General features: G+C 59.8%; 1 protein-coding gene across 1 annotated transcript; it reads left to right on the top strand.

The window, feature by feature from the left end:
* Positions 1–2,609: 2,609 nt before the first annotated feature.
* RAB11B (RAB11B, member RAS oncogene family) lies at positions 2,610–12,583 on the top strand. The gene is made up of 5 exons (XM_032308956.1): positions 2,610–2,737; positions 9,410–9,605; positions 10,323–10,516; positions 10,832–10,912; positions 11,518–12,583. Exons 1-5 carry the CDS (start codon positions 2,698–2,700, stop codon positions 11,661–11,663), a joined length of 657 nt encoding a protein of 218 aa, XP_032164847.1. The 5' UTR covers positions 2,610–2,697; the 3' UTR covers positions 11,664–12,583.
* The last annotated feature ends 289 nt before the right edge of the window (positions 12,584–12,872 follow it).

The raw sequence follows: 12,872 nt of genomic DNA, 5'->3' as shown, positions 1-12,872 counted from the left end.
TTTTGAGTCAGGTTTCAAAGAAGGATGAAATTCCTACAGAGAAGGTGGGAGGAGGGTATTCCAGGAAGAGGGCACAGTGAGAGCAAAATCTAGCGACCTTGGCAGGAAGTAAAGCTCACTGGGGAACCATTTAATAGCCCCACCTGGCTGCAGCATTTGGGCAGGAAGCTAGGATGGTGAGCTGGGGGTGGGTGGGGAGGGCATTTGTGCGGGAATGTGCAAGGCTTCAAGCCAACTGCGCAGGAGTGTGCTGACAAGGTCCCTGGGAGTGTCCCCTCTGGTCTGGCTTCCAGTCTTGCTTTTTCACCTTGTCCGTTCTCTTGGCCCCTGATCCCCACTCTCCAGCCCCCATGGCCACCTGGCTTTTCAGACCCATCGGAGTCTCTCTCACTTGCTTTTGTGTCCTCCTGAAATGCTGTTCCCATCACCTCCTCCTCTTCCCCCAAACAGTGCAAATGCCACCTTCCCCAAGATGCCTTCCCTGGGTTCCTAGCTAAGGAGTGTCACCATCATCACATAATCCAAGTTACTCCCCTCACTGCCCTCCTCCCATTCTGAAATTATCTTGTGCAGATTGTTTACTGGCTTCTTGTTGGCCTGACCCCATTAGACTGCCAGCTCTGTGAGGGACTTCATCTTTGTCAATGCTGCATCTCCAGCACCTAGAACACTGCTTGGCACTTAGTAGGAGCTCAGTAAATGTTTATTAAAGGAAGAATTGAAAAATCTTTAAGCAGGGGAGTGGGACAATCTGACTTATGTTTTCTTTTTTAATTTTTTAAAAAGATTTTATTTACTTGTTTGACAGAGATCACAATTAGGCAGAGAAGCAGGCAGAGAGAGGGAGAAACAGGCTCCCCGCCAAGCAGAGAGCCCGATGCAGGGCTTGATCCCAGGACCCTGAGATCATGACCTGAGCCAAAGGCAAAGGCTTAACCCTCTGAGCCACCAAGGGGCCCTGACTTGTGTTTTAAAAGACTCCTCTGATTGGGGCTCCTGCTTGGCTCAGCTGGTGGACCATGTGACTCCTGATCTTGGGGTGGTAAGACTGAGTCTCTTGTTGGGCATAGAGCCTCCCTTTTAAAAAAAAAAAAAAAAAAAGGAAAAAAGGATTCCTCTGACTCCTGTGGAAAAAAACAGACTGTGCGGGGTGAGGGCAGAGCACGGAGATCTGGGCACAGACAACAGCTCAGGTCCAGAGAGTGATGTGGGGGCCAGGATGGAGATAGTGGCAATAGTTGGGGTGAGAAGTGGTCGGGAATTCAGGAGGGAGGAGAAAGACAGTAAGACAACTGAGGGAAGGGAGGGCAGGAAGAAGCAGGGGACTAAAAGAGGAGGAGAGAAGAATCCACGACCTCCGGCTATGAGATGGGCAGGGGGAGGGGAGGGAATGGAGGCGGGGGTAACATGAGGTACATGGAGTCACAGAAGGAGGATCGGATATGGGAAAAGAGGACAAATTAGTGTCTGGGATGCCTGCTGGACAACGGAGGGATGAGGTCTAGGAGGCAACTGTGATAATTATAATTATAGTTATAAAAAATCACCACCACAGAGCTCTCTGGTTACATTATTAATCACTGATCAAATATTTACTCAGCACTGGGGACATTGCACCAGCAATGACAGACAGAGCCCTTGCCTTCATGGGGTTGATGCTCCGTTGGCAGGAGACTACAGAGATCAGTGCATCAAGAAATACACACACACACACACATATTAAATAAGCACTACGCCCAAATGGGGCCTGAACTCACGACCCTGAGATCAAGGGTCTCATGCTCCACCGGCTGAGCCAGGCAGGCGCCCCCAGAAATACAAAGTCTAATGTCGGGTAGTGGTAAATCCTGGGGGGCAGGAAGGTGGGAAAACACGGGGCAAGGGGATAGAGAAGGGGAGATCATGCTGGAGAGTCCGACGTCCTGGAAGGATTTCATAAATCCTTGTTAAAGGCTTAATGACAGAAAGTGGACGGTTGACTTAGTATGTCGTTAGGTCTCCAGATGATCTAGTTATCTTCCAAAGACTCCACGAAGTGGTTTTCTCCCGTCATGCAGCGGAGGAAACTGAGGTAGCAGGGGTACCTTAATGACTCACGAATATAGTGATGGAAACCCAACCAAGGGCGGAGAGGGAACCCCTAGATGGGGGGGAAAAAAACCCTCTCAGAGGCCCGGAAACGGTCATATACTGGGAGGGCAGGAGGAGGCGGGCGGGGGGCGGGGGGGGAGCAGAGCAGCGCGGATTAACCTATGACGTCATTGGGACGTTAACTAGCGTATCATCACCTGGACGTAGCCCCATTTCCCATCCTGGACAGTCCTCTCGGTAATCCCGGACCTTCTGAATCAAGCCTGTCATTGGTTACTCACTCCATCAATCTGTTTCATTCTTACAGTCTTCCGCCCCGCCTTCCAGAGACTACATCTGATAGGCTGATGCGGCCGTCACTTCAGAAAGGTCCGCATTCCTTCCGCCTTTCTCCAGGAGACCGAAGGCGAGAAGGGTGGATCCCAGACGGCGCCCACCCCTGAAGCTTTGCTTCCGCCTGTGATTGGCTTCCCTGGGTGCCGGTCGCCACGCTGCCCGCCTCTGATTGGTCATCCACCCGCCGCTCTGCGCGGCGCCGGCTCCGCCCCCGTCGGGTGTTTGTGGTGGGGCTGCGGAGTCGCCGATCCCGCCGGAAGCGCCAGGACAATGGGGACCCGGGACGACGAGTACGACTACTTATTCAAAGGTGCGGTCTGTGGGACAGAGACGGGCGAGGGGACGGTAGCGAGGATGCGGGCAGGCGGGTTGAGGCTACGCTCCAGGCCGTTAGGCCCAGGCCGGAGCCCGGGACTTGGGGCCCGGCGGGTTAGGCAGCCGGCAAGGCCGGGGTAGTTTGGGCTCGGTCGGCTTTGGGCTGGAGTGTGTGGCCGTGCGGAGCGGGTGGCCCACAGAGGCCCGGGGGCTCTGGATGCGCCGAGGCGGGGCCGGGGCCGGGAGGGGGTGGGGCCCCAAGCGGTGGGAGAGGCCGTTAGGGGCGGGGCTTCTGGGGGCGGGGTCTCCCCAGCATTTGGCGGGCCGGGCTGGGTGGAAAGCTCCCTTCGCGATGGGGGCGGGGCCGTCAGAGGCGGGGCTAGGGTGCGGTGGGCGTGCCCAAGAAGTGGGCTGGGACGGGGCAAGGGGGGTGGTGCTCTCACGGAGTGGGAGGGGCTGGTCCTGATTGGCGGCAACGTATCTGGGGGCGGGGCCCGGGAAGGGCGAGGACGCGAGGGGACATGCGTGGTGGGGGACCCTGGATTGGGGTGCTGACCCAGAATTGCGTGGAAAGGGCGCCTGGCGGGGGGACCGTGTGTGGCGGACCGAAGGCTTGGTGGTTAACAGTAACAATATCTTTGAACTCTTAGAACCCTTAATAGAGCTACTCAAGTGCCTGCCCTTCTCTGAGCACTTCACGAATTCACTGCAATGCTCACCCCAGCCCTGCGAGGTCGTCGGTAGTATCCAGCCTCTAGGGACCTGGAAACTGAGATCCCAGAGAGACAGAGCAGGTTTGCAAAGTGTTGGAGCAGGATTTGAACCCAGGGCTGTCAGCGGAGGGCTTTACCACCCAAGGAGTGTATGTGGGACTAAGCCTGTCAGACCACCTCCCCCAGCACATGCGCACTGATGGACTGGCCTTCGGCCAACCTGCTGGAGGATCGCCCCTGCCCCGGGGACAGAGGGCTCTAGGAGCCTGCAGTACGGCCTTGGCAGGTGAGGCAGCCGCTGCTGACCCAGCTCCCTTGCCTGGCCGCTCAAGCTGGGGAGAGTCCCTCCACGTTGCTGGGGTTGTGGAGTGACTTAAGTCACTGGCTTTAGGGGCGCCTGGTTGGCTCAGTCGGTAGAGTATGCAGCTCTTGGTCTCCAGGTTGTAAGTTCCAGCCCCACTTTGGGTGTGGAGATCAATTAAAAATAAAGTCTTTAAAAAAAAAGAAAAAAGAGTCACTGACTTCACAGTGCCTTCTGTGCCAGCCTGGCCTTTGGCCAGGCCCCGGGCCGTCTGTTTGGGCTCCCTGGCTGACAATGGTTGCCCTTGATAGCTACGTCTGGGCCCGCATGAGGTACCTTGTCCTTCTGCCTGCCGTGTGAGGGTCTGCCTCCCACACCAGCGACTGGCCGCATCCCCCTCGCTGGGGAAGCCTGGCTGTCGCTGGGAGCGTGGTCCGTGTCCGACACTGACCATTGTGTCCGTGGTATCATCCCACATTGTGAGGCTGGAAGCCTGGGGACCTTGGGGACATGGAGAGTGGGGTAGAGTGCTCCCTACCTGGGATATCCACATGGTAAAAGGCTTCTGGGCTGGGGGAGTGCCTGCACAGAGGCCCAGGACTGTCACATGGCGCCGTAGGCCTGGGGAGCTGCGTGCAGGCTCCTAAGTCACTAGCAGGTGAAGCTGTGTGGTCAGCGGTTATCTCCGGTGCTGTCTGCACCCTGAGGTCTCACGATAAAGGCAGGGGAAGCTCTTCCGTGAGTCCCCCAAACAGACTGGCCACAGGTGGACAGGCCTCCCATCCTTCTGCGGCTGGAGCCCTGAGGCCACTACTCCCCAGGTGCCCATTGGACACCCACCTGGATTTGGACTGCCAGGGCAGGGGACCTTAACCCCAATCGTCACCTCCAGGTTTCTGGGGCCATTGCCCACTTGTTATTTTCAGCCGCTTGCTGTTATAAATAACCCAGCTCAAGTATTTGCACTAGTCATCCTTTGCCCTTTGGGTTATTTCCTTGAAGTACGTTCCCAGAAGTCCAGTTACTGGGTCAGGGGCAATGGAGCGGCTGTGCGCTTCCTGGGATTCATCCCCGAGTCTGCTTACTGGAAGCCCAGATCTGGGTTCGGTGGCCACTGGTACAGGGTGGGGGTGCAGGTGGGGGCCACCTGCCCTGCTGCCCTTCCCCACTAGCCTCCTTTTCTGAGTCAGCAGGTGCCCTGCTCACACAGGGTTAGAAGTGAAAGTCAAACCCACAAGGTCAGTATTTCCCAAATTGCCGGCATCTGAGACCTCACGGTCACTCGTGTGTCTTGTTGAAGGTCTCCCAATTACCTCTGCATGTTTCTCTTGAAATCCACTCCATTTTTCACTCAAATGGGAGAAGGAAACTGTATGGGTCTGGCACATAAAGAAGGAAGGAGAGAAGCCAGCAGGTAGGCAAGTCACCACTGTCACACCACTTGCCGTGGAAAGACAGCATTAGAAGCCTGAGTATATTGTCCCCGGGACCCTCCTGAGACCCCGTGGCCTGCAGAGGATCAGGTATGGGCATTAGAGAGGTGTCCCAAGTAGAGACCACACCAGAAGGGTTGACAGGGGCCAACTTCCTTACCTTGAGGCTCCACAGCCCCGTCGCCTGGTCCGAGGGGCCCTTCAGGAGGAGAGGGCCAGCGATCGTCCTGCCCCTGACCCTGTGCTCAGCCTCCCCCAGGCTCTAGTAACTTCTGGCCCTTCCCTTGGCACAGAGGGGCCACATTTCCCACTTGGGACACTGACTGCCCCCTGCTTCACCCTTTGGCCACCGCCGTGGTAATTTTGGCAGCCACATCACACGTTGGCTCCGCTGACCTCCCAAGACCAAGGCCAGCAGATCCCCCAGGGTGTTTTCCTCACTGAGCATCTCCCCCACTCCCAAGTAAGGTTGTTTTTTTGTACCTAATTTTAGATTTTCATGTTCAGCCTGCTAAACATTTTATCCTGTCAGCCATGGGCCATTTTCCCAGCCTGCCGATCAGCCCCTTGGGGCAACCCTGACCTCTTTTGGCTTGGACCCGACTGTGGGATCCACAGTGGGAGCAGCTATGTCCCCAAGGGCCACCAGGGACTTCTGAGAGGCCCCCGGCCACTCACCTGGCCTCTGAGGATGTGGGTTGAAGTGGGAAGCTGCTGGGGTAGCCCAGGACCACGTCCCTTGGGCTCTGTCCACCCCTGTGCCATCGATGAGTCCTTTTAGGAAAGGGGGCGAGGGAAGAGTAGCAGCCAGGAAACAGGCCAGCCGTGTGCTCACCCTCCTCTGCTGAGTGCTCCTGAGGCAGCCTTCGTGCTCTCCAACCTGGGCAGGGCCCCCCCAGACCCACCGGTAAGGACCAAAGCATGCCATCTTCCCCCATTGGCCCACGGTGGCCTTGCCTGTGCCCTGGCTTTGGGCCCCGATCTGTCCTCTGCTCTGATTCCCCAGAATATAACTGTGGCGGGACTGCCCCCAAGGGCCAGTCTCTGGGCCCTGGGATGGTCAGGGCTGGCTTCCTGGGGGAGAAGCAGGGGCCTGCTCTGCCTGGGTAGGGGTGCCCGCCCCCTCCCACCCAAATGGCCACAGTCCACCTGAGTGTCAGCGGGCAGGCCCCAGGGGTGCCACACTGTCATGGGGCAGGTCGGAGGACCCAGGGCTTCAAGAGGTGCCGCTCTTTGTTTTTGCCAACTGCGCTCGCCTGCTCCGCCAGCCAAGTGGCATGTCGGGGTTGGGGGGGGCTATTTCCCGGCCAGTGATGCCACCGACTTCTGTGGAAATTCTAGGGGCTGTGTCCTCAAGGGCCCTTTATTTCCCCAAGACAGCAGATCGCTTGTGCCCAGGACAATGCTGTTCTCATTCCTACCCTGCACATGGGGCCAGCTTGGCTGCTGCCGCCCTGGGCACCTCTCTCCATGGGCCAGTCCGAGCAGCCAGGCCTTCCTGCCGCTCCGCTGGGCAGGGGCTGGGGGCTCTCCTCCTGCTCTGGCGTCCACTTTCTCACTGGGTGATCCTGGGCCGGGAACTTGGTCACTCTGGGTTGAGTGTCCCCCGGCTGTATAAGGGGAAGGATAATTGGAACATTTGCCCCTGGGCTGGGCCTGAGAACACAGTCACAAAGCCTTTAGGGCTGGGCCTGGCCCTGAAGTGCCGAGGAGATTGGTGGCTCAGCCAGAGCGGAGTTGATGGGGCCCAGGCTGGAAGGGAGCGAGTGCGTAGGGATGGCACGAGGCCTTCTCTCCTGTTCCGTTTCCAAGGGCGTAAGAATTGTGAGCCAGCCTCTCCGGCCTTGGCCAGGTCTCCGAGGCCACCTGGGAAGGAGGTGAGAGGTTGTGGGTGTAGGTGGTGAGCCCCACAGTATGGTCTAGAGCCACAGGCCCATGTCCGTCTGCACCTCTTTCCTCCTTTCTCTGAGGTCAGCTCCCAGGCTTCCGTCAGGCATGAGACAACACCGGCCTCGTTATCAACCACGTCATGGAGGCCAGGCCACGAGGGGTTAGCGGGGAGAGGAGAGGCCTGGCTTGAGGGGTTCTGAAGGATGAGCAGGAGTTTGCCAGCTACGCCGAGGGTCAGGATGCCCTGGACAGTGCGAGAGGAGGAGGCTGGACCCAGAGCCCTGAGCTCGGCCCCAGACGCAGGAGATGTGGGTTCAAATGCTGACAGACCACTTTTCCAGCCCAGTGGCCCTGGGCAAGTCCCTGTCTGGTGAGCAGGGTTGGGAGGTGGAGTGGGCCTACAAATAGGCACGGCATTGTCCTGCTGTCTGACTTGTAGGGTTACGAGAGACTCGTGGGAGTTGGTGCACGTCAGGGGCTTTCACTGGACAGACTCATTAAGCATTCTGCTCCTTCTTAGTATTCTTGGCTCTAAAGCAGCCCGCCCAGAGAGGCTGCCTTGCCTGCCCCCCTATGGCCTGAGGATGGTAACCTGGGCATCTTCCAGGTGTGGAAGGAGGTGGGGCTGGGAGACTACACAAGCCACTTTGGGTTTGTTTGTCCAGCAGACAGCGATCGGGTGCTTTCTGGGTGCTGGGCACTGCACCAGGTCCTGGGGGCACAGCAGGGACTCGGACTGCCTGAGATGCCCACCCCTGTGGCCAAATAGGCCGGGGAGAGCGTGAGAGGGTTGGGGGAGGGGGGAGCTGTGGAGGAAAGGCAAGTGGGGAGGGGTGAGGGCTTTTAAGAGGATGACAGTGAGGGCCTGCCTCCTCGACCCACTGGGTGCCATCTGAGGGTCCCCACCGAGGAGGTGGGGGCAGATACCAGGCCCGTACCTGGGGGAAGAACCGTATAGGGAGCGCAGGGCGGGCGCCTCTGTGTATCTCGGAGGCCCAGCAAGGAGGCCCCTGTGGCTGCAGAAGAGTGCGCGAAGGGGAGAGAGGGAGGAGGGGAGGGCGGGGTGGGCGAGGGGCAGGAGGTGCAAGGCCCTTTGGACTTCGGGGAGGATTTGGACTTGTACCTCTGGGAGGTGGGAGCCCCGAGGGCTGTGGGCACCTGCGCCCTCTGGCGGCCCCCAGGAAAACAGCTTGGTGGTTGCTGTGAGAGTCAACGCAAGAACGCGGGGGGGCGGGCGCAGGTGGGGTGGGCTGGGGCGGGCGCAGGAAGATGGTCAGAAGCTGTGGGAATTTGGCCATGCACACACACAACTTTCCATTGAGGAAGGACTTGGGTGTGGGTGACCAAGCCTACAACCCCCATGGCTTTCCACTGGACAGACGCACCTTTGGGTGTCAGAGCCCAAGGTCCACACGTGGAGGGGGTCCATGTGGTTTCCACCTGGAGTGTCTGGTCAGACAGCCCCGTGTTGTTTCTTATACACGGCACACATACCCACGCGTGCATGTGCGGCTCACACTGTGCATACACAGACGTGAGACTCCAGCGTGCCCTGGGTCTAAGGACAGCCTCTTGGGCTCACACCCCTCCTGGACCATCTCATGTGACCCTACCACAGAGCCTGGGGCGCCTTGGCCCCTAGAGGTGTTGCTTCTCTGGCTGGGGTAGGAAACTTAATGAAGAGAGGGATACGGGGATAGATGGGAGGGGCCTGCTCCACCCTGCCCAGGAGGACTCGGCATGGGGGTGAGGCTTCTCATTTCCTGTGGCTTAGAACTCCAGTGGCAGACCCTTGTAGGTAAGAACCTAGCAATAACCCCCATCCCCAGCCCCTGCCGCCTGCCTTAGCATGCTAGATACTAGTGGAGTTCTGCTTCTGCCTTTTCTCCTCAAGTCCCCCTCTTGCAGAAAAGGCAGCCCAGAGAGGTTAAGTGACTCACCCAAGGTTGCCCAGCCCTGGAGACTTCTTGGCCACCAGGCTGCAGGGGAGGTTCAGGGGTTAATGGATCCCCACTCTGCACCCGCTGGGATATCTGGGTCTGTACGCCCTTGGGGCAGCCCTGCTCTGAAGCACCTGAGACAGCAGAGGTGTTGCTCTGTCCACGGTGGCTGTTTCTGGAAGTCCAAAGCCTCTGTTTGCTTCTGCACCACAGGAAATACGGTGCCTTGGGTTCCAGGACGGCTCCAACTGCTCTGATGTTGGCTTTCCCAGTTTGTGCAGCGCCCAGGGGGTCACTGACGGTCGTGCAGGTGGATGTGGGTGGTGTATGGGTCTTGGCTCAGGGTAGCTGGCCTGCAGAGTCTCACCTCTCTCCTTCCTGCCCCCAAAGTGGTGCTCATTGGGGACTCGGGCGTGGGGAAGAGCAACCTGCTATCACGCTTCACCCGCAACGAGTTCAACCTGGAGAGCAAGAGCACCATTGGCGTGGAGTTTGCCACCCGCAGCATCCAGGTGGACGGCAAGACCATCAAGGCACAGATCTGGGACACCGCCGGCCAGGAGCGCTACCGGGCCATCACCTCCGCGTGAGTGACAGGGCTGGGGTGGCGTAGGAAGCCATGGGTGTGGGGCCGGTGGGCCCTGCAGGATGGGTAGGAGTTCGGCAGAAGAAAGGGAGAGCACACCTCTGAGAGTTAGGCGGGGGCCAGGGGGAGGGACAAGACCTCCGGGAGCTATGCGACTGTCAGGAAGACCAGTGTCCAGTTCTGGCCACACTGTGACCCTAGGGTAGGCATGTCCTGTGGTCCCTCTGAGCTCTGGAATCCCTTGAGGCACTGTGGTTTCACCGGATGCTGGCTGTACCCTCTGCCCACCCCCCAGCCCTGCCTGCTCGCCTGCTCGCTTGCCTGTCTGCCCCCATCTTCCCTCTGTGCTTCAGCTCCGACCCTGCCCCGCCCTCATCCCGTCCGCCCACAGAGGCCTGGCACCCCTTGCCTCCCTGCGGTCCCTGCTACCAGGACCCACTGGGGCTGCCTCTTCTAGACACGCCCCCAGCATCCTGCCATTTCCTGTTGGTCACGTGTGCCCTCGGGACGCCACTGAGGCCTGGTCACCTTCTCAAGTCCCTAATCCCGTGGAATGGCTGGGTGTCTGTCAGTCTCCTTGGTGGTCCAACCGGCCAAGTCCCAGTGGGCCACTGTGCCTCGGGCGGGCTCTGTGCCTCCCTGCCCCAGGTATGGGGGCCAAGGGGCTGCTGCACACAGAGCCTGGGAGGCCCCTGGCTCACATGCTGTCCCCCGCAGGTACTACCGCGGCGCAGTGGGTGCGCTGCTCGTGTACGACATCGCCAAGCACCTGACCTACGAGAATGTGGAGCGCTGGCTGAAGGAGCTGCGGGACCACGCTGACAGCAACATCGTCATCATGCTCGTGGGCAACAAGAGTGACCTTCGCCACCTGCGGGCCGTGCCCACTGACGAGGCTCGTGCCTTTGCAGGTGAGGCGCGGAGGGGCCGGAACAGGTGTGGCTGGGGTGCGGCACAGGTGTCACTGGGGGACGCCCGCCTGGGGCCTCCCCCAGGGGCCACATTCCTAAAAGTGGGACTGTGACTGAGACATCAGAGAAGCATCTGGAAGGCAGGCAGCTCACCCCTGCCCCAGTCCGCTGCCATCTTCACTGTGTCCCTGGCCTCAGCCAGCATCCCCTTCCTGAGGGTTGGGCGTCTCAGTCCTATCTCTTTGGCCCCCACCATTCAGTTCTTGGGCCAGGCAAGCCCCACCACCAACCTGGGCAATATTCTTTTTGTTCCAGAAAAGAACAACTTGTCTTTCATTGAGACCTCAGCATTGGATTCCACCAACGTCGAGGAAGCTTTCAAGAACATCCTCACAGGTGATCACAGAGTTAGGCTGGCGTCACAGTTACCCCAGCATGCCCCCTGTGTGTGGGCCTGGGGAGGATACCCCCACCCGGTTTCCCGCTCCAGAGCATAGCCCCTGCCTGAAGCTTTAGTCTCGAAAGCCACAAGCTGGTCTGGACAGACCGGACAGACATGGCACGCTTCATGGGATCAGGGCAGATCCTGAGGACATAGAGACACCCTCCACCTGGCTGCCGTGGGGCCCTCTGCTGTGGCCCCACTGGAGAACAGCCCGCTGGGTCAGCCACAGAGGCACGGGACCCCAGGGCATTTATTCTGAGGAGGAGGGGCCTCTGATCTTACAGGAGAACAGGCCAGGCTTGAAGGGGGGCGGGCGGGGCAGGACCTCCCTGACCAGACATGGGGCCCGCCCTTGCTGGGCACCCAGCCAGCATCGGGTGTCCCGGTGGGAGCCTCCAGGGGCCCAGCCCCTGCCACCATTTACCCCCACCCCGATGTGATGGGGGTGCCCCACAGAGTAAAGGGGGGGGTCCTTTGAGAGGAGGTTTTGGGCTCCGCCCAGGGGACTATGCTCCCTGGAGGCCAGATGGGTCACCCCTCATTCCCCCACCTGCAGAGATCTACCGCATCGTGTCTCAGAAGCAGATCGCGGACCGCGCAGCCCACGACGAGTCCCCCGGGAACAACGTGGTGGACATCAGCGTGCCGCCCACCACTGACGGACAGAAACCCAGCAAGCTGCAGTGTTGCCAGAACCTGTGAGCGCCCTGCGCCCCGCCCGAGCGCGCCTGCGCGTCCTCATCCTCTGCCCGCCCCGCCCCGCGCTGCGCTCCCCGGCCCCGCCCTCTCCGTCCCTCCGTGACCGTGACCGTCACCGGCTCCTGCCCTCACATCCAGCTCCGCATGGCTGGCGGGGGCCCAGGAAGAACAGGAGTTGAGTGGCACCTGCTCTCCCGCTCGAGGAAAGCCAGACGCCCGGGTCGCCACGCCTGCTTTTCTGGGGTCCCGGTGTGCATCTCGGCGGGCCAGGGAGGGTGGCAGCCTAGAAGGGCCGGTCAGAGGCAAGGAGGAGGGGCGCGCCAAGCGGGCTTCTCCAGCTTTCCACGGCAGACTCCAGGGAGCGATTGCCTCCCTCCCTCTGTGGCCAGTTGGCCCCACCGGTCCCCCGATCCCCATCCAGAACCCCCTTCCGAGCTGATGCTCGAAGAGCAAGGCGCCAGGGGGCCGGGACAGGCGGACACTCTTGGCTCCCGGCCCCCCTGCTCCCCCACGCACAGCCAGCACCGGCACACGCCTTCGACCTCTCCCGTGCGTGCGCGACTCCAGCTCCTGCCTGTAGATTTATGCTGGGGGAAGACCCCTCTCCCCCCTCCCTCTTTTTTTGCACGCAGCGCGCTCTCCAGCCCCTCCCTGTGCCCCTCTCTGTCTTGTCTCCCGTCTGGTCAGGACCCCGTTTGCAAGTGAAGCAATATCTCCGTGTTTTGTATATACAACCGCTCTTGTAGCCTTTGGTTTTTTTGTTATTGTAGAGAAACACAGATTCTTTATACACTTTGTAAGATTGACGCCAAACCCCAGCTCTCCATCTCTTCTTCTCCCTGTAGCCCCCCGCACTGTTGCCCTGATGCCTCATTTCTCCCGCCCGTTACTAAAAATGTATAATCCGACTTCCTGTACAGAAACCTGCCGCTGCGCCTTTGTCTTCATTCTCTCCGCCAGGCGGCCACGTCTGGGCCCCTTGCTCCCCGAGGCACACGTCCTGCTGCGGGCTGCATCCACCTGGCTCAGCCCTGCAGGGAGCTAGAAGACCAGGTCCAAGCACCACCTGGGACAGTGTGGAGGCCCACGAGCTGGGCGCAGGGCCAGCGGGGGAGGGGTGGGTACCCTCTCCTAGCTGACCCTGTGGCTGGGGGATGTATTCAACTTCTTCCCGGAGATGAGGGTGCCCCTTGGCAGGGGCTGAGCTGTACC

This window comes from Mustela erminea, chromosome 1 (genome assembly GCF_009829155.1).
Source record: "Mustela erminea isolate mMusErm1 chromosome 1, mMusErm1.Pri, whole genome shotgun sequence".
Classification (NCBI taxonomy): Eukaryota; Metazoa; Chordata; class Mammalia; order Carnivora; family Mustelidae; genus Mustela; species Mustela erminea.
This window is presented reverse-complemented; position numbering and strand designations above follow the sequence as displayed.

Excerpts from the sequence above, each read along its gene's own strand:
- RAB11B (XM_032308956.1), top strand. The coding sequence starts at position 2,698 with ATGGGGACCCGGGACGACGAGTACGACTACTTATTCAAAG. Across the intron at positions 2,738-9,409 it reads GTACGACTACTTATTCAAAG|TGGTGCTCATTGGGGACTCG; the intron begins GTGCGGTCTGTG and ends CTGCCCCCAAAG. Across the intron at positions 9,606-10,322 it reads TACCGGGCCATCACCTCCGC|GTACTACCGCGGCGCAGTGG; the intron begins GTGAGTGACAGG and ends TGTCCCCCGCAG.